Source organism: Stegodyphus dumicola, chromosome 8, assembly GCF_044657685.1.
Source record: "Stegodyphus dumicola isolate Sdum_Otavi_A_Nest chromosome 8, ASM4465768v1".
NCBI lineage: Eukaryota > Metazoa > Arthropoda > Arachnida > Araneae > Eresidae > Stegodyphus > Stegodyphus dumicola.
In genome coordinates, this window is record NC_140775.1 from 138,415,814 (window position 1) to 138,437,161 (window position 21,348).

Below are 21,348 nucleotides of genomic sequence, written 5' to 3' on the forward strand. Positions count from 1 at the left end.
TGTGTAACCAGTTTTTCATAAATTTCAGATTCACATGCTTCACTAAACCATCTAAAAGACCGAGACAAAATTATTGTCATTCAAAATACAGACAAAATTATGTTTAAACTCTCCCCCCCCCAATTCACCAGAACTAATACTAAGTTCTGATTTCTTTGCAACAGAACGCTTTTAATTCTGTGTAGGAAATCTTTGCCTTTCTTTTAAAACACTGACAAAATTTATAAAAAAATACCTTTCTGTCAAATTTTTTAAGTCTGGTTTAACCCTTTGCGACACGCATATTTAAAATATATTTTAATCTTTAAAAAAATGCCTTAGAATAAGTCAGATGGACTTACTTAAGTGCCTTTAAGGCTTTAAAAAAATTCTGCGCTTTTATTTTTTACGGTGGAAGGTGGGATACCATTTGTCCCACCATGCAACTAGCACATGTCTTATAGCATATTGGTGTATAGCAGGGAAAAAAAATTATATGTGGAATGAATAAACAAAATAAAGCGTGCATTCTAAAATATTCATAATAAACACACTAAAATGCATTTTGTACTTATTGCATATATGCATGACTTGTAAAATTTTGCATATGCACATTTTGCATGTAGTATATATTTAATATTTTTAAATTTTAGGAACAAAAGAAAATATTTTCTTGAATATTATTTTAAGATTAAAATTTGATACTCGTACATATGATACTAAATAAAATATTAAAATTGGCACTTGATTCAAAAACATTTATATATGACTAAAATTGAAAAAAAAGTCACTTTCATGAAACTTTGAAAAACATGTTATTTCATTCTTTTGTAAGCATAGAGGCACTTCACATGTTTCACACATGCAAAATGTTCGTCGTTATTCTTTCGATATGCTGCAATATGCACATCTTCTCCTGCTCGTTCTCTTTGGCGTTTTACTTACATTTTTTAGTGTCTTTTCTGGTTGTACGAACGGGTTTTTAGTTTTATTTGAACTGGGGATTTCAGTTTTCTTTTCAGCTCTTTCTTGCCTGCAAGTGCCATTAGACCTTCTGTAACTGAGAGAAGAAAACCTTTCATTGTTTTTACATCATGATCAGGTTCGCGAACAAACTTGAATAAATGTGTTTACTATACTCGAATCTAAAAAGTAAAAAAAAAAAAAAAAAAAAAAAAAAAATAATGTGCCACCATTTCTTGCTTTTGCGGTCTATTTCATATAGTCCTTTCAGTTGATCAATCAGTCGACATATCCCATATTCTTATTGTATGAAATAATGCTGTTTGGGCACAGTACTTTTTTTTTTTTTGTCTTTCCATCTCTATCCTTTCTATTAATTTCTTTCATTTCAGTTGCCTTTTCCAGGCAAGACAGGATAGAAACGGATCTTTTATCCTTCCATTTTATGCAATAAATTGAATCATCGCTAACTGAAAAGTCTATATATCCTCTTGACATAAATTTGTGGGTAGATACTTCCGATTCATATTTACAGTGCCACATGCATAGATGCATCTGTGTCTTTAAAAAGCGAAACAAATTATGACTACTTCCCTTTCTTCTTCAGCAATAACTTCAACCTCAGTTATTCTCTCCTGGATTTCAATTTCATCTGAATCAGAAACTGACATCTGAAGCATTTGAGTCGCAATCAGATGGCAATTCAGCAAAAAGATCCAAAGCTTCCTGAGTTGTTAATTTTTTCCTAGACATTTTAGCACATCAGAGCATACAACGGATGTAAAAGCGCGCGCAATCACGAAAAAAGTAGATGCAAAAAAGAAAAGAAAAAATAATCGTGAGTGCTGCCATCTATTGAGCGGAAATTCAAGTGTGTGGTGGGACAAATTTTAACCCACTTATTTCAACTGCAAAATTAATGTTATAAAATATTGAATACAATTAAGATTTTTGAAAATAAAGTACTTTTGAATATTAAAAAGTATCATACATATCATAAACTGTATACCAAAATTTTTAAAATATTGAAAAATGCGAGATACAGGGATATCACTCTTGTGATCCTATTTTGAATATTTTTTGCTTATAAACTTAAGCCCTGGTATAGTAGTAACATCTACTGAGAAAAATAATAACTAAAATAGATTATTTTTAAAAGATTAGAAAATTTCTAACGGAAATTGCTAACTGAGAAAATAAATATTAATTAGGTGGGACATATATTGACCCACCATGCCGCAAAGGGTTAAGTAATTTATTATGCATGAATTGCATTCTTATATAATTTTTTAATATTATAAAAGCTAATATAATATAGTACAGTCAAAAGTCGTTAATTCGGACACCCGTAATCCGGAATGATCTATAATCCGGACCTCAAAGCTACAAACTTTCTGCGCATGCGTCGTGTTGACGCATGCGCGTAAGACCTTTACGGCTGCGAGTTTGCGTGTGCGCGTGCCCAAAATACGTTTACGAATGCGCGTTTAATGTATAACGGACGGGATAAGCTAAGCTAAAATTATCTAATTATCTATTTTAGTTAATGTTGCAGATTGCGTTGTTCCTTAATCTTCGAATTGGAGCAATTTTATAAAAGTAAGCTTGAACTTTCGATTATGTCAAACATAATTTCTGATATATATTTACTAATATGTAAAGGATATACAAAGGGAAAGTATCTTTCGGAGTCCATTAAACAAAAAGTGGAATTGCTGCAAAAAATGGATAAAGGATAAAGGATTTGTTTATCTAACCATTCCGAAATCTGTTTATCAATTTCACGCTGCTCTGCGTGTGTGTGTGGGGGGGGGCAACGTGGCATATCCTTTGGATAAAGGCATATCCTTCTTTTATCTAAACTTTAACGTTTGTTTACCTAAACTTTGTTTATCTTTAACGCCGCGGAGCGCAATGAATTGGAAGTTGATCTGTCAACACTATCCTTATCTTAAGGGCAGATGTTTTTATTTTATTTGGCTCATAATTGCTTACTAAATGTGGTATTTCCTCTCGATGTACTCCGGCTTTGATATGATTTAAATCAAATGCCTCGTCATTATAATTCGCTTCCAATAGCGAAGAAAGTGACAGAGGTTATTGAAAACGAAAAAATTTCGATTGACAAATTAGTCGGTATTCTCGACACAGCAATTATAGGACTTGAACAGCGGAACTTTGTAACTGAACAAGAAATTATGTCTGTTTATGGAATTAAAGAGAATGTATTATCACATAAAAAACGAAGCAACTTAAACAACTTACACTGAAAGAAATATTTAATAAAGTAAACAAATAAATATTAAGCTTTTTTTTTGTAAATTTTGATACCCTTTAGATCATAATTGTTCTTTATTTCGTAAATTACGGTTTCATATTTTTAATTTTATAATTTCTGCATGCCATTTTACCAGATTTAAACTGATGATCTATAATCCGGAAAAATCGATAATCCGGAATCGCTGAAGTCCCGACGAGTCCGGATTAACGACTTTTGACTGTAATATGCAAGACTGTCTGAGTTTTACTCCAGTAAAGTATTCATCTGAGAATTTATTACAAATTTTATGAAGGTTGATGATATATTTTTATTTCAAATATTTTATTTCACTTTTTTAAACATGAAGTGGAACAAAAATTTCATATTATTCATGACATTATTAAACTACCTTCTCTATGGTTTTGCTGACCTCAGAGTATTGAGCTAATACTTTAATTCGAAAGCCTCTTATACTATTCAGTCACTTATAAATTACTCCTTTTATCCTTAATTAATTTAAATTTTAAATGTTGGCATGTCTTTTGTGTAAAGCTTAAACTGTAATTATATAATTTCAACATTTTAGGCATTTTAAATTTGTGTGTGCATTAAAACAGTTGTCAAAGCACACTGTTATAATTCTTGACACTATATTTAAATACAATTCATCATAGAAAATTTTTTAAAGAAAAAGTTTATTGTGTTAAGGCTATTGAAAATCTATACAATAATTTTTTAGTAAAAATCTTTTCCTTTATGCATATAATTTCTGAGTAAATATTTTTGTTTTAAAAAATCGTCATGTTTAAAAAATTATTAAATAGATGCAAAGTAGTTTATGAAAAGTCAGTTATTAGGTTATTAGAGGAAGAAAATTTGCGTGGCACAATATATAGAAATGTGTAAATCTTTTCTGGGGAAATTTTAATCAATTTAATAATATCAATGTTTGTTGAAAAAAAAAAATGTCATTTTATTATGAGGAGTGGAAATAATAAAATTGTATGCTTTAATTTGTGCATTTTCTTATTTTTATGTGCAGTATGTACTAATTCTGTAAAATATAAAAACATGACTGCACTTAGTTGAAACATGACTGTTTAAGGAAATCGGTTGTTTTATAAAAATTTGTGAATTTAACAGATTTTATTGTTTGAAATAATTAGCGAAATTATTGTATTATGAAGATGCATAAATACAATTTTTGAATGAAATTTTAACATGCATTTGTATTATATTTATATAAAAAAACAAATTTACTTTTTATTGAGATAATTATGTCCATCTTTATTTTTTGTGTATCTCTTACAACTAAAAATATTTTATCAGAAATGCTAACTTTCCATAAAAGTTCTATTTTATTAGAACTGAGTATTTTTTTTAATTGTTTTTTCTTTATATATTGATGAGCCAAACTACATTTGCATGCAAAAATATTTTGTTTTATGTATTTTAATACATTTTTCTCATTTTATTGAACATTTGTAATTTAGAATAAATTATACACAGTTCTTGGCTATGTTGACCCATTCTGGCATAATCTGTTATAACTTTCATCATGTTAGGTTATATTTCTGTGTATTTGTTTTACACATTAACTCAGTATATTCTGCTTAATTCTGCAGTTTCATCTTATGTTATATTTTGATGATAAAATCTAAGCATTTTGCTTTTAAATGATCCTCTATGCACTTGAAATGTTATTCATATTTTTGAATAAATTTGCTACCATTTGTGAAAAACATTTTTTCGCTTATGCATCTCCAGTAGGTGGGGGGAGGGCACTGAATAGGGCACACTGCTCATTCCCTCACATATATGCATTAGACACTCATCAGCTGAGCTGTAATACACAAGTTTGGACCGCAAGGAGAAAAAAAAAAAAAACTTTTATGCTCAGCCAGAAATGAGAGATATTACTGGTGCATTAAAATTAAGTCACCAATTCTTGTCTCTCTTTGACTTTTTTTTTCTGATGTTAGAAATCATCAACCTCACAGGACTGCCAGCTCCAGCAGTTTACTAATTATGACTGAATTTGCTACTTCAACATCGTCTGGAAAACTGGATGAGAGTTATTGAGCGCCAACACTGTGTGATATGATTTTAAAGCTTCTCTTTTCAAAAGAGATCTTTTGTAAATCAAAAATGAACTTCTTAACCACAGTAAAATCTGTTGCCTTCATCATGCATTCTTTCTTGACTGCATCAATTCCGACATGAGAGCTTTCAACATTTCTATGAACTCTTTTTGTTGCCTAGGGCAGATGGATTTATTGGATACAGCGTCCCACCTCCCGTGGAAAAGAAATGTTGTCTGCTTCCCGTAATGTGCCTGCGACCTCAAGTCATGTGGAAAGAAATCTGTTTTCGGCAAAAATAATATCGATGCCCCCATTCCTCTGCAGTGTCACCTTTATATGTTCCCAAAGAAGGTGAGACTCTACAAAATCGTAAATGTTTAGGAGAATGTTCCTGAATGTTCCATGACTGGCACAGCAGAGAACGGGCTGTCAGTGCCTTTCGGTGCAAAAGAACAACTTCCACTTAAGGTTGTCGTATGTGGCTTAATCAGTGGATGAAAACTCTGACTCCACCAGAAGCAAAATACAGATCAGGGAAGCAAACAACCAGCAGCTGTTTCAGGTGTCAGCACTTTGGGCATATGCAAACTGGATGTCCTAACCATTCTGGATGTCTTTACTGCTTATCATGTACCTGCAAGTTCCCAGGAGATGCAAAATACCTGCATAAAATGTAACTCATACAAATTTGGTGACTTTTACAAAATGTCCTTTCCATCACAGCCATAGCTGGGAAAATTCCAGCTTCAACTGAAAGCCTAGAGTTTTGGACTTTATCGAAACGACTCCCGAAAATCGAGGCAAACTTTGTCGAACAATTTGAAAATAAGGAATTTGACCAAAATTTCGGTTTTAAGGTCCTCCACGATTTAGGACTTTCTGTGCAAAATTTTAGAGACTGTAAAATTGTGTTCACTTATGTTTGGCGAATTGTTTCGAGAAAAAACTGTAAAGGTGTCGACAATTTCCATAATAATGATTCGCCTGGACAGTTCCTGAGCAAACAGGCAAGAAGTGCCTATCTGTATTGATTTTTCATACCCCCCCAACAGAGGAATCAAATCAGGTACATTTTACTGCCAGACTCCGTAAGAAACACTCTGAATGTCTGCGAAGTATCACTGCAGCTGTGATTTGCCTAAGTTTGTAAGATCACTGTGTGTTTTCGTAGCAGTTCCTTTCTAGGTTAACTACCTGAAAGGCAAGGACACTTATTATGAAAGAGAACACTTATTTGTTATTTAACTCAGGACTTGCAGTCTGCATTGTTCAAATGTATGTTTCCTTGCTCCTGCTGACAGAAATACTCACAATGTATTTCTAACATTACTTAAGCAGGAGAAACTGTGTTTCGAGATTCCGTAGTATTTAAGTGGGAGAAACTGTATGTATTTCGAGCTCCCATAGTATTTGTTTAATACTTATTGATACAGGTACATGATGGCAATGAGTTTTTGCATCTATTATCTTTTTGTATTGTGTTAAATAACTGATGTTTGTGACAAATTCATCACTCCCCAGTGATCTGTATTGTTTAAACATGTACAGAAAATTTATGTAAATGAATTAAAAAAAAGAAATGTGAATAGATGAACATGTTTTAGAAGGCAAATAATTTTGTGTATTTAATAAATAACCAATTTTTTAAAGTTTATTTATCTTGATTAATTTTCAATTTAAATATTGAAATTAATTTTTATTAACTTTTTCTGCTGTTGATAAACATTTAATGCTCTGAACATTCATATTTAAAATAACTTTCAATTTTTAACATTTTAAAAATTTATATTATATGAAATTATATATAATTCTTTTATTTTTAGAATTATTTTGATTTAGAAAACTAAGAAATCGGGAGATAAAGATGAAATTTGTCACAAAAAAAAAAAAAAAAAAAAAAAAAAAAAAATCTCCAAGATATATGTTGTCTTTGTTATTGATATTTGTTGTTATATCTGATCATGTTTTTCTGCTTGCAAAAGTGCAACTTCATTTGGCATTTCTGTGTAAATTAGAAGCACTAAATAACAACATAATGCTTTGTAATTTCAATATTGAGAATTGAATTATTATTCAGAATGAATAATTCCTAAAATTCAATATTTCAGAATTGTGCCATACAGATTAAACATTGTGCCATACAGATTAAAACCAAACAGAAAATTAAACATTAATGTTTAATTTTCTTAATTTGGAAGCATTATTTTACAAATATTTTGAAAAAGGAGAAAAATCTTTTCAATACTTTATATTTCTTACATTTATATTTTTTGCCTCCTCCTTGAAATTTTCCAATTAATATCTAATGTTAATTAGTTGTTAAAAGAAGATATTTTTGAATTTGATATCTGAATTTTTTGTTTTCTGTGAAAAAAAAAATGGATGCAAAAAAGTATGTCACAAGACATATTTTTAAGATTTTAAAATTTATTCTTTTTGACAATTACAGTCAGTTTTCGAAGAGCTATTATTAGATTTATTCTGAATTTTATTAATTGCTTTATGTTGTTCAATATATTTAATGCAAGATATCTTGCACTAAACAGTAGGTATGACAATGACAGCTATTTAAAAAAAAAGAAAGAAAGAAGAAGCATTTCTTGTGGAAAAAAATTATTTCTAATTATAATTTTCTCTGTTACTGAGAAACGTTAATTCCTAATATTAATTCAGAAGTTATTAATATATTTTTATTTTCTAAATCTGTAAACATTATTTAACAAAATAAAGGTTTTTTTCATATTTCCAAGAGTTTTATTTAAAAAAAGCAGGAAGTGTGGGAACATTTTTCTCAATTTATTATTTTTTTTTTCTAATCATAGAATTGCTTCTGTCTTGAAAATTTCTCATTAATAACTAATATTCAGTAATTGTTAATATGAATTAAATTTATTACCTCAACATTTTATTTTATATATCTGAAAATTATTACAACAAAATATTGCTTCAGAAATAAATTTTATATGTTGTGGAAAAAAAATTAAGGAGGCTGGCAAAATTGTCTGTTATTATGTAAACCAAACCCTGGTACCTTGTGTTACTATGGAAATGCATGTATTACCTAAGAATTACGTAGAAAAACTTTGCATCTATTTCATATTTCATAAGAAATATATTTGATATTTTTTGTTGTAATTATATATTTGTGAAACTTAAATTTACATAGTATTAAATACTACATTTCTCTGAAAATTTCAAATGGGAAATGACAGTTTTGCATTTTAAAGCTGGGCTAATTTTTAGCATTCAAGAAGTATTTCAGGTCTTGTATTTAATTTTTTTTTTAAATAAGATCTTAGGCTAAAAAATGAAGTCTAAGAGGATTTTAATATTAGTGTTTCAACCTATAATTAATTGTTTTTTGTTAAAACCCATGAATTTTTATGCAGGATAAATCAAAGCACAGGATAAAAGAAATCCACTTTTTTTGTTAATTTTTTCCTTTAAATATAAGACCATGTGGAATTTTTTAAAACTTTTCTGTTGTCTTTCATTCTGAAATACTTCATTTAGCTGTGAAATCTGTAGAGTTCACAGCTAAGTGTTAAGGAAAAATATAATTTTTTATTCTTACGTGCCTTAACGTTTAGCTTTAAACAAATTATGCTTTGAAACATTCTGCATATACTTTTTAATTGTAAAACAGTATATTATTTTAATATTAATAATATATTAAATAATAAATATATATTATTTTATATATTAAATAATAAAAATATATTATTTTAATTATAAATAAGTATTTTGTAAGGAGGCAAAGCTAATCTTTGAGGAGTAGTATGCATGTGCATCAAACTCTCTTCAGAGGATAATGCACCTGGTGAAAGGGAGACATGAAGTAATTTTCTTCCTTCAATTCCTTTGTTCCTAAACATCTTTCATGTGTTTTTTTTTTTTTTTAATCAGCACGATTCATACAATAAAATTGATGAAATGCAATTTTCACTACAGGAGAGGGGGGAAAATAATGCTTCAAAATAATTTTATCCAAGTTTTTTAAAATGGTTAGTTAAGGTAAAAGAATTGTTGTAAAATACGTTTTTGTGAAAAACTAGTCATAAAATGATATTTTATTAAAAAAAAATAATTGTGAGAAAGGAGGGGAATCACTTTTTTCCCTTCATAGATATGTACTGTGAATTTGATCAATTTTGCATTGGAAATTTCTTCATGAAGGCAGTCCTTTTCATCAGTCAATATCATGTATCATGTCAGTGTCATGTATCAAGAAAAGGACAAGTCAAACAAATTTAGATGAAAAAACAAATTAATTATAGAAGGACTGTATGCTGTCCTTTTTAAATAATTTATTTGCATGTTGTTATCGAATATTTTGTCTAATATTCATGAGGAACTAGATTGAAAGTTTTAAAACTTGAATGTCTGAAACACAAAAATACCCTTTAGCTTAGAGAATTAAGAGAATTAAGTTTATTAATTATGAGAATTAAGATGTAGAGAATTAATTTTTAGTTCATATATATTTTAATTGTGTAACTATATTACTGAGATACCAGATAAATCATTTCAAGGGAATAATTTATTAGTTTAGTCTTAAACATATCATTTCTACCTCTCCATGTGCATATTGTTTTTATTTAACATTTTGGGGCACAAATGATAAGCCTTAATAAAGATTTAAAAATGTGCGTTTTTGCTTAACTAATGAAAAGGCATTCTGTGAATTGAATTTGCAAGGAGAAGGAATAATTTAATTGAACATTGTGCAGGTGTTATTGAAATAAAACTCAAAACAACAGTTTTTAATTTATATAGGGAGAATAATTTATAAAATTTCTAAAACATTTATTTTGGTAAGTTGTAAAATTTCTTTACAAATAATTTTATGGAAGGATTGCATCCATTCACTTGCTAATAGAAAATGTTGATTTTTGTTTTAGAATAAATTTAATTTAAAGCAGTTTTCTAATTTCTCCACCAAATACTCAAAACTAGGCTTGAGTTTTCACATGTGTTATCATTTACCCAGGCTTACACATAGCATGTGAGGCATGAATAATCATGAGATATTTAAGAATTAAATCTTAAATGATTTTAATTATTAAATAATAGTTGCATTCATTCCGAACCCTTCTTACGTAATTTTTTTAAAAAATTGATAGCTTAATATCTCTGTTGCAATGAAGTGAATGAAAAATCCGACTTTTTCACTTTAGATCTATATTTGAACTATTTGAAAGAAAAGTACTCTGATAATTTCTGCTTTTAAATTGTGTTTTATATTTATGCTTATGAGAATTACCCCACTTTAAATTTCTACACTTTTTTTCTGCATTCATCATTTTCATTTTGCTGAGCTACTGTCTGTGTACTATAGCAAGTTACTTTATTATGATTAGCTTTGTCCTTACGGTTCAGTAATCTTAAAAATTATTTACAGTACATGTGAATATGAAGTTCATAATAGTTGAAGATAACAGAGCATGCAGTTATATCAGTATTTCTATGATAGGGAGAGGTTCTAAAATCACAGATTCATAAGTGAAAGCTTTTATATTCTGTGTATAAAATCTCAGGAAATTGTACAGATAGCCTTAAACGATTTTTATTTTTAGTCTTTTCTTCTTATTTTGATTTTTAATGTATTCCCCCCACCCCATATTTAATGTGAGTGATACTGTTTATTTTGCAAAATGAAAATAAGTCTATGATTTTAGCAGACATTTTTGAACAACTTATTTTTCTATGCATAGACCTGATATGCAGTTCTGTTCTAATATATATGAATAAATGTTCTGATATGAATATTTCATCCTACAACCCCTCAAGGCAAATCAACAGTTATATATTTAATAACTTTAGTTATTATGTGTTTTTGTTTCTGGCTTTCACAGGAATAACACCTTTTCTAATAAAAAGCTATGTTTGAAATTTATATTGTTGAAAATATTTAAATGTCCGCTGAAAAATTATATAGTTAAAATATAAATAAGTAAACAAAATGAATAAACTTTTAAAATGACTTTTTCTAAATTATAAATAAAAAATATTTGCTCTCTATGGTTGCTGATTTAAGTCAAAGATTACTGCATATTAATTACCGTATTTTTCGGCGTGGGACGCCCACCAGTGTATAATGTGCATCTATAATTTTACGCTAGATTTTTAAATTTTTGTTTGTATATCTGTATAACGCGCCATTCGAACAATAATGTACTGCATTGACAAGTCTTAAGAGGAACAATATGTGTGTGGGTTAAATGCTTGAGGGAGTAAATATTCCTGCAAAGAGGATGGATTCAATGCAAATGTCCAAAAGAATGCTATGGTAGGGTTTCGAGAGAAGGTGGATATAATCTGGAGAAAGAATGCACTTCCAACACGAAAGAAGTCATGGAATTAGATTTCAGATGTTTTCTCTTTCTGTGAAGCTGTGATTTTCAAGTGAACATCGAAGGTTTTAGTTGAAATACAGTTGATCTTGTGTTAATTTTAGTAGTAAATATGGTTCCTGCAAAAAACACACTGCTAGTTTTAAATGCAAAGTCATTCAGTTTGTGAAAGAAAATGGAAATTGTGCTGCAGCAAGGGTGTTTGGTGTTGGTGAATGATAATGATTCACCAACAATGATGTTTGTTTATGTACCAGATTTGCAGTGACGGTGAAGATAAAACAGAAATCGATGATGTGCCTGAGGATATAACGGAATACCAGCATGTTGAACATTTTATGCTATCCGATAATGAAAAGATTTTAAATTTAAGAGGTATGTCATTTCTTTTAAAACAGTATAAGTAAACACAAAAATGTAACTTATGTATGCCGATTTTTTTCCATATTTTTAATTTATTATTTTTATATCCGTCGTGCACTCGTATAACGTGCACTCGTAAATTTCAATCATATTTTTGGCAAAAGTGCATGTTTTGCCAAAAATATGATTGAAAAGTGCATGTTTTGCCAAAAATATTAATTATACCAAAATGTATCATATTTGCATAAATTTATACATTTTGAGCAGAAGGCTTAAATAAGGAGGGATAAATATTATTAATTCAGTAATAAGAATAGAAAATAGGCAGAATATAATTGAACATTTAAAAATTGATACTTATTGGAATGAACTATGCTTCAATGCGTATGTTACTTTGTACATGAAATACTAATGACAATTTTAAATAATCAAAATGACAATAAAATTTAATACATCAAAGGCAACCTCATGGACAGAGGACTGCATATCTAGTAGAATAAAATATTGTTAGTTCTGTCTTGAGACAAGTTTTGGAATTTTATTGTTGAGAGACTTTAATAATGAATAGTCTTTTAACAAATTTTTAATTCTTTTTTCAATTAAAATAATATGAGATTAAGCATAAATATGAAATTCTGAGACGACAATCATTTTAAACTGCTTAATATGTATTAAAGGAAAAGATTTGTCTATTAAATAGTTGATATTTTGAAATATGTAATTATAAAATTAAATTAAATAAAAATGTAAAAATTTATTTTGCTGCTGTCATAAAAGAAATACAGGAATTCATAATTTGTTTCACCTTTTCAACAACATCTCTTCACTGAATATATAAATATTCATGATAGCTAATGATATCCAATTATCTACATATCTTGTTTACCAATCACCAGTTTACCAATTATCTTGAGAGTTTATTGCAATGTTTTGGTATCTGAATGTAATAATTATGATGGATGTAGAATTTTTGAAATATAAACCAGGTTACAAAATGCTATAAAATAAAAAAGAACATTTATTAACACAATGTAAAGTGGAATAAATGGACAGTCAGCAGCACTGCATGACCGAAAGTGTAAATCAGTCCGGAGAATACAGCAGCACTGCTATGATGACGTGGCTATTTGACATGGCAGTAATGAGCCATCTTCATCACTTGTAATATGCTGCAAATGTGGGTAAAAACACAGATCCCATGTGGCACACAGCCATCACACCTGTCCTGAAGAAGTGGATTCTTAATTAACTTGCTTGAAATAAAACTTGAGCTTACAAGAGCAAGTCCATGTTGTGCTGGATATATCTCTACTATTCTTTTTAATGGCCATGTAGCTGGGAAAATGTCACCTTTTAGCAGAATAATATCACCAATTTCCAGGAATGACCATTCTCATCTGGATTTCAGCATATGCAAGCATTCACTGTGCCATCTCTCTTCTTCATCTTCTTTATTTTCTGCAACAGAAACCTCATGGAATGAAGGGGAGGCCTGATACAATCACATTCAGGAACACTTGTAGTAGTTTCTCATAATTCTTTCAAAGTTCACTCAGTTTTCTCTTTGCTGCAATAAAGTTACTTCCTTATCACAGGAAATGTGAATGTAGGCAGGAGAATTAACTTGCTTGAAATAAAACATGAGCAGTAATTGTTACAAACACAAACAAGTCCATGTTGTGCTGGATAAACCTCTACTATTCTTTGTAATGGCTGTGTAGCTGGGAAAGTGTCACCTTTTAGCAGAATGATATCCCCAATTTCCAAGATTGACCATACTCATCTGGATTGCAGCATTTGCAAGCATCTCTTCCAGAGCTTTATTTTCTGCAACAGAAACTTCTTGGAATGAAGGTGTGAGGCCTGATAAAATCACATTCAGAAACACTTGTAGTAGTTTCTCGTAATTCTTTCAAAGTTCATTCAGTTTTCTCTTTGCTGCAATAAAGTTACTTCCTTATCACATTAAATGTGTCAGGTATGCCTTGGCTTGCAGCAAACCTCTTGAATGCAACAGTCAATTGTTAAATCTCAGACAGCTTCTTGGTGAGCTGTTGTTAGCTAGCTGTTGTTGCCATGCAAACGAATACAGTCAAAAGTCTTTAATCCGGACTCGTCGGGACTTCGGTGATTCCGGATTATTGATTTTTCCGGATTATAGATCATCAGTTTAAATCTGGTAAGATGGCATGCAGAAATTATAAAATTAAAAATATAAAACAGTAATTTATAAAATAATGAGCAATTATGATCTAAAGGGTATCAAAATTTACAAAAAAAAAAGCTTAATATTTATTTGTTTACTTTATTAAACATTTCTTTCAACGCGCGCATGCGTAAAGCATACATTATGCATAGCCGAAATTAGAAAATTGCAACCAGAAAACTATTTAATTTGTATTCGTGATATTTGTAATGACCAGGAATTTGATTTAAATCATATCAAAGACGAAGTACATTGAGATGAAATACTACATTTAATAAGGAATTATAAGCCGAATAAAATAAAAACATCTGCCCTGAAGATAACGATAATGTTGACATATCAACTTCCAGTTCATTGCGCGCCGCCACGTTCCCCCTTCCCCCCCGCGCAGAGCAGCGTGAAATTGATAAACAGATTTCCGAACGGTTAAATAAACAAAGGATATGCCTTTATCCATTTTTTGGAGCAATTCCACATTTTGTTTCATGGACATCGAAACATACATTCGTTTTCGTAGATCCTTTGGGAGCTCCAGCATCGGAAATTCTATTTGACATAATCGAAAGTTCAAGCTTACTTTTATAAAATTGCTCTTACAGTCTGTAAAAAATAATAAGCCGGATCCAATTCGAAGATTAAGGAACAACGCAATCATCAACATTAACTGAAATAGACAATTAGATAATTTGAGCTTATACCGTCCGTTATACATTAAACGCGCAGTGAAAACGTATTCTGCGCTTGTGCACACGCAAATGCGCAGTCGTAAAGGTCTTACGCGCACGCTTAAACGCTTATGCGCATGCGCAGAAAGTTTTTAGCTTTGAGGTCCGGATTATAGATCATTCCGGATTTATAGGGTGTCCGAATTAAGGACTTTTGACTGTAATACAGCATAGCTGTTAGCAGTCCATTTACCATGTCCTTAGTTAAATTTTAAGTCATTGGGACCGTATAATTAATACTACAGTTAGCAAATGGCCCTTATAATTTGCAAACTATGCATTTTGCTTTGAAACTTTTAATAATTTTCTTTGCTCCATTGATACAACAGTTGTGTTTTAAAATGGAATTTACCACTATACAACTTGCATATGGAATTTCATTCAGCTCAATCAAGAGTTCATCCAGTCTATTAGGAAACTGAATAATAAATGAATGGTTAGCATTATAATTTATTCTAGTATGCTGAATACAACCTGCCACTTGTAGGAGGCTATCTTCAAAAAAATTATTTGATGCTGCGAACACTATAATTTTCAAAGGTTTCTTGCAACTTAATAATTGTATGCCATCTTTAAAATGCACTTACTATACCCACAATACTAAATAATGCCTTGATACTTTTCTACATTCCAAAGAGTTATAGGGAAATGTTCACCCTTGAAATTTGGCAAACAGTTTTGTATCTTTTCGATAAGGGAGCTGTGCTATTTAAGAAAGTACTTAAAGTTTCAATTTTTAAACTGTGTCATGAAAGTATGGTATTAGTTCTCTTTTCAATCAATGCATCTGATCCTCAGTGATGTTACAGAATTCAAAACTCAGTCAAATTCAAGGGGCCTCTTTTACCACCACAGTCAGTTTATTTTGAGCTTTTCTAACAGACTCCCCAGGAAGCAAGGTCTGTTGGGTATAATTTTGATGGAATGTAATTCTGATCGAGACCTCAGTAAAACTCCGAGATTTCCGTACTTCAGTTAACAGTAAATGTTTTCCATCTGCGACAAGGTGATGATAACCTTATTAGTGCAACAACATACCATGCAAAGATTTGAAACTTATAGTAACTCAGAATATTTTGAATGGAACCAACAAACTTTGATAGCATTCAGTTCTAATCTAAGAAAAGAAGAATAACTGTAGTTATGACAGCTATTGTAATATTAAGTTCTTGCTGTTATAATTAATCACTTTTTGGTATGCAAAATCTGATGCATTACGAAATGTATCTCAACTGCATTGTCTGGAAGTGAATGCATCTAGGAATTTTAATATACTGAAACTTTATCCATTTTTCATTAATACTATTAGGAACCAGATCATACCAATCACTATCGGAAATCCAAAGATGTCGATACGTAATCTCCATCGCTTTTACAGCTATTGAAAGGTTAAAAAATCTCCGATGATTGTAATTGTAATTTTCTTCAACAGCCAAGACTGTCTTAATCCCATTATATAATAATGTTGAATCAGATTATAATTTCAACAATTTAGACAATTTATTAGGCATAATTTGCACATTGAGAGAACCAGTTTCCTGGTTCAACAAATATTGGCTTTAGGAAAAGCTAATTGGTTCACCATTTCCTTAGTTTAAACCACTTCTTTGGTTCCTTAATTTCTTTAGTCACCTGTTTCGTAGCTTCCAATATATAAACTGCCTACAAGTATCAAAAGCCTTTTCAGTGCTTTTCAATCTAAAGAAAAGATCATCGCATAGAAATAATTTCTTATTATCTCTGATGCGTGGCGAATCTTTTTCACCATCCACTGGAATTGTTTCAAAGTATCATTGGCAGAAATGAAAAGGAGGCATGAAATAAGTTACCATGATTAATCGATCCCATACTTCTGAATCTTTTTCCCCCACTCACTGCAATTGTTTTAAAGTATCATTGGCAAAAATGAAAAGGAGGCATGAAATAAGTTACCATGATTAATCGATCCCATGCTTCTGTTCTGCGAAGCATTTCTACCTTCTTTAGCTATAAGAATGTGCTCATACAATTCGGCAGTATCAGACATAAACACTACAACATGTATTATGAAACTTCCAAGTACCAAAACTAATTCCACTTGATAGTTAGTCCTACAAATAATATGGAATTCAAAGACTTTCCTTTATATTAGGTTTAGAAAAACCATAGCACTATTTGGTATAAATGCAGAATGTTGAGGAATGTATTATGCATTATCAGGTAAACCTGTGTGTTAAATTAACTAGACTCATAGACTCAGTTTTTCATAATCGGACATGTATTCTTTATAACCTTTTTACAAACTAGGATTTCACTTAAATTTGTGATCAATGGCAATTAAGTGTGAAATTGCCACTTCTTTATATTCTCTCATATTTTCAGCAGAATCTCAAAACGGAAGCTTCACGAAGAGTCTAATCAGAATTCACTTTGAAAAGCTTTAGATGATATTTCTCTTTGTGTGCTAGCACTGTAACCCTTTGAAGTAACTCACTAGTTTCCCAAAACCACTTCAGGGCTTTGTCAGTGTTTAACTCAGTCCAAAAGTTGTCTAGTGCAATTGCGGTTTCATTATCACGAAATGTGTTTCGAATTCTTCCAGAAAGTACTCAACCAAAATATGTGTGTTGTGCCACTACTGAATTTTTATTTATACCTGGCAACAAAAGGCAAATCCATTATAACTGCCAATAAAAATGTCAATTTTTCTCACTATATTCAATATCAGCTAACAACAGAATCTTCAGATGACAGAATATTATGATCCGTATGCCTCGGTGGAAGAGGAGAGGTAACTTATTTAGCATAACACTCTCTTGCAGAATGAAATTTTAGAATCATGAGCGGAAAAGCACATCTGGATAAACAGTAGATAGAGCATAACTTCTTTTCAGTGGTAACTTCAGTGTACAAGACTCCAAAATAAAGCTGCATTCATTACCAGTATGCAGAACAGAACAACTGTGCTGGTTTCCCATTCTATCAAGTGCTTGAATGATTGCAGTGGGAAACAATACTTCTTACTTTTTCCATGTTAAGCTTTAAATTATAAGAATTTGAGATCACAACTGGATTTAAGTCAGCTGTAAAAAAACTGACTTACTGTTCTCATGTAGCAGTGTGTATTACTTAAATTTCGAAAAACTAATGCAAGTATGTTAAGTACCACAGAGGCAATTAAAGCATGGATTATATATTTTTTATGTTATCTTTCCCTCTGTTACATCTAATTCCTTAAATTTAAATATTTTAATGGTACCCATTCTTTAAACAAATAAACATAATTTATTCCTTTACATTGATAAGAAGCAATTTTATTTGCACTTGTATTAGAAATACATTGGCATTTTCGCTAAGGTCTCTTTTCATGCTCAGTATTACAAATTTCTAATGAAGCACATCTATTACTTAAATTCTAAGAAGCTGTCACATAAGGAATGTCAATAGCTACTTTCTGAGACCATAAATAATGAGTATTGGAGCCTACGTTTTGACACAAAATAAATATTAAAACAACTGTTCTCTTGTAGAAGCTTCTACATGCAATGAATATAAGTTCCGAATTATCTCATTAGAAACATCACCCTAACACTGTAAGCTTGAATGATTTGTTACTGGTTAATCTGAAAAAGTTTTTAATAAAGATATTGTTATCTCTTTTTGTCATTATATTGCTTGAAATCGTTGTATTTTCAAAAATAACAGTTACCCACTGATTAATATAATGTACTTTAAATACCCAAAATATTACCTGCCTTATTAAATCTACCTTAGCAGCTAGAAGCATCTCTCATTGGTCTTACTGGGATACTGCACATCTACTGTATCTACATATATTATATATATAAAATCTTGTGGCACTTTGCATGTAATATGCAGTTCTTCTGTATAAAGTCTGAAACTTTCTGAGTGAAAATTCACTTTGCAGCCCATAGCTACCATATCGAGTTAACACTAATCTAAAACAAATGGCCACTGTAAGATACATAATCTGTTAATTACTGTAATGAAAGTCGGTACAGAACAGGAAGTCTTTTTTGGAGAAGTTTTCTGTTACGAGAAGTTGATTCTCTCACAAGTGGGATGGAGTTGGAAGTTATCTTGTCTATAAGAAGATGTCCAAGACTGTGGCCAGTAATAGACACTTAGTAAGGTATCAGGATGGTAAGTAACATCATCATATTTTCATCTATTTCGCAGAGTATATAGAGAGCAGTAAATGCTTTTACCAATTTCTACTGCACTTCTACTTTTTATATAGCCTTAAGAATAGAAATAATTTTTTATTGCTTTGAATGTTTAAATGCACCTTGAAGATTGAATATCTAAAAATTTTTTAAAAAAATTAATAAATAATTACTTTGAATGTATGTTCATTCAAATTAGAAATATTTGTGTTAATTATATATTTTTATCTAATTCACAAAGTAGCAAAAATAAGTGTCTGTCTTAATTGCTTAAAGCAAAACCAGGAAACACAATTTACTGCAAAAAGAACTGCATCTGTGTCATCTATCATTTTCTCAATTTAAGGGAACCACTTACTATATATGTATTTAAAAGAAGACTGTTAATTATTTAAAAATTTTTAATCTGTTTGTTTTCAGTCCCAAATTTAATTAAGTAGAAACCTATATTCATATAGAAGAGCATCTTATTGCTAGAAACTAATTAATAATAGAGCCTTTTAATGCAATCTTCTGAGTCCTAATATCATGTAAATGTGATGTGTTTGAATTCTGCACATTTGTTATTGAGAAAGCTGATACAGATGACATGGCAAATACTGTCGTTCCATTAGAAGGTTACCAAGTTATGAAGTAAATATGAGGAGTATCGTGTTTTCTGATTGATTTCTCATATCAAAAGTTACATGCTGATGTTGTAGTGACACAGCAATCTCATTGTGCATAATGTTGCAAAGTCGCAACATTATGTCATCTTTAATATGTCCAGAAGTCCGCAAAATTCCATGCTTCTGCGACCATCGCAACTTCATGTAATTTCATGCAAAGATATTGCTTTCGCATCTTTCCATACCACATTCTTTTGAAAAAACATACGATCTTAGGTTGTAACTATATGGTATTGTGATGACGTACTAAACATACCATTTTTGCTCAATTACTGAAAAACGAATTCCTTATTAGTTTTGTAATTACCTTTTTTTGGGATTGTTGCAAAGACTCATTATAATGAGTACCTTTTTGTAAATATAGTCTGTTTTATTAAAAGATTTAATTTTTTAATTCATTCTTTTCCTAAGTTCCGACATATATCTACTTACTTGTTATTGAGAACATCTGAATATTGTGCATATTTAATATAAAACTACATCTTTTAACAAACTGTTCAGTACCTCAGATTGACTTATAAAATAATGAACTTAAAAAAGGCATATTTAGATCTTTCTGCATAAAATATAACTGACCTAATAATATAAGCATCATTATGAATTTTGCTTGATTTTCATTGTTTTTGTACATAAAAAATTATTACATTTAGAAAATAAATTTTGCAGGAGTCCTGTTTCTTCCAACAATTTGTTTCAGTACATTAATACTGAATTTAATCTACAGATTTTTATTAAAATATTTACCTGATAAATGAAAGTACAGCAAAATATTATTCTTTGTTTCTGCTGAACATACAGAACTTTGTTTTTACATGCTGAGTTTTAAATATTTTTCTTTCATTAAACACTACATACATTTCAACTCTTCTTCAAATTCACTGCTCGTTTGTCCCACATTTTCTCAAAATATAAATTGTCTGCTGCATTCATTGTTTTATTATCTGCTTCTATGTGAACTTTATATAAATTGTCAATTTTTACCCTATTCATGATATACCAGTTTCATTAATCAAAACGCATAAAATATGTTCCTAATTAAATTCCACAATATTGGTTATTAATTCACATAGCATACTATATAAAGAACAGTGTTTACTGAAAAGATAATAATGTTTTCAAATTCTGTTAATCCCTTCTGGGTACATTCATAAGCCGTTTTAACAGAAATATTACATAAAGCATTGGATTTTAGTACGAAGGAATAACTTTTAATTGAACTGAATAACCTTCACTGAAATTTAATGTAAAACAAATAACCTTTTAATGCCGCTGTTATGCAATAACAAAGGATATCTCAAACTGCAGAGTAATCCATAATTTCATATTTTCTACATCCCACTTATTAAATTGTAAATCCACAAGAAAATTTTTTAAGTCTTGCATTCATAGTTTAGAAATTAAAAATTACCTTTAGTTACGACAAATCTTATTAATGAATATTAAAACATTTTCTGAAATATTTTTAAATTAATATAATTGATTATTAAATTAGAAAACTTTTAAACAAAGTTTTTAGTAATTTTTTTTTTTGATTTTTGTTGTAGTAAATTCGTCAAATATTTTCGAGGTATGGATATCATT

The 21,348-nt window shown here is 30.1% G+C and overlaps 1 protein-coding gene across 12 annotated transcripts in view; it reads left to right on the top strand.

Annotated features, from left to right (window-relative positions):
• Positions 1-21,348, top strand: part of LOC146995977 (uncharacterized) — a 220,863-nt gene that overhangs the window by 123,636 nt on the left and 75,879 nt on the right. For 2 of the 12 annotated variants that reach the window (XM_085822478.1, XM_085822477.1), the window contains exon 4: positions 11,897-12,014. The exons of 8 other annotated variants lie outside the window; for them this stretch is intronic. In XM_085822478.1, the coding sequence (XP_085678604.1) occupies positions 11,897-12,014 (118 nt within the window). Of the gene's footprint in view, positions 1-11,896; positions 12,015-15,534; positions 19,077-21,348 lie in introns of those variants that run through there. 2 more of the 12 variants (XM_085822476.1, XM_085822475.1) reach the window with 2 other exon arrangements.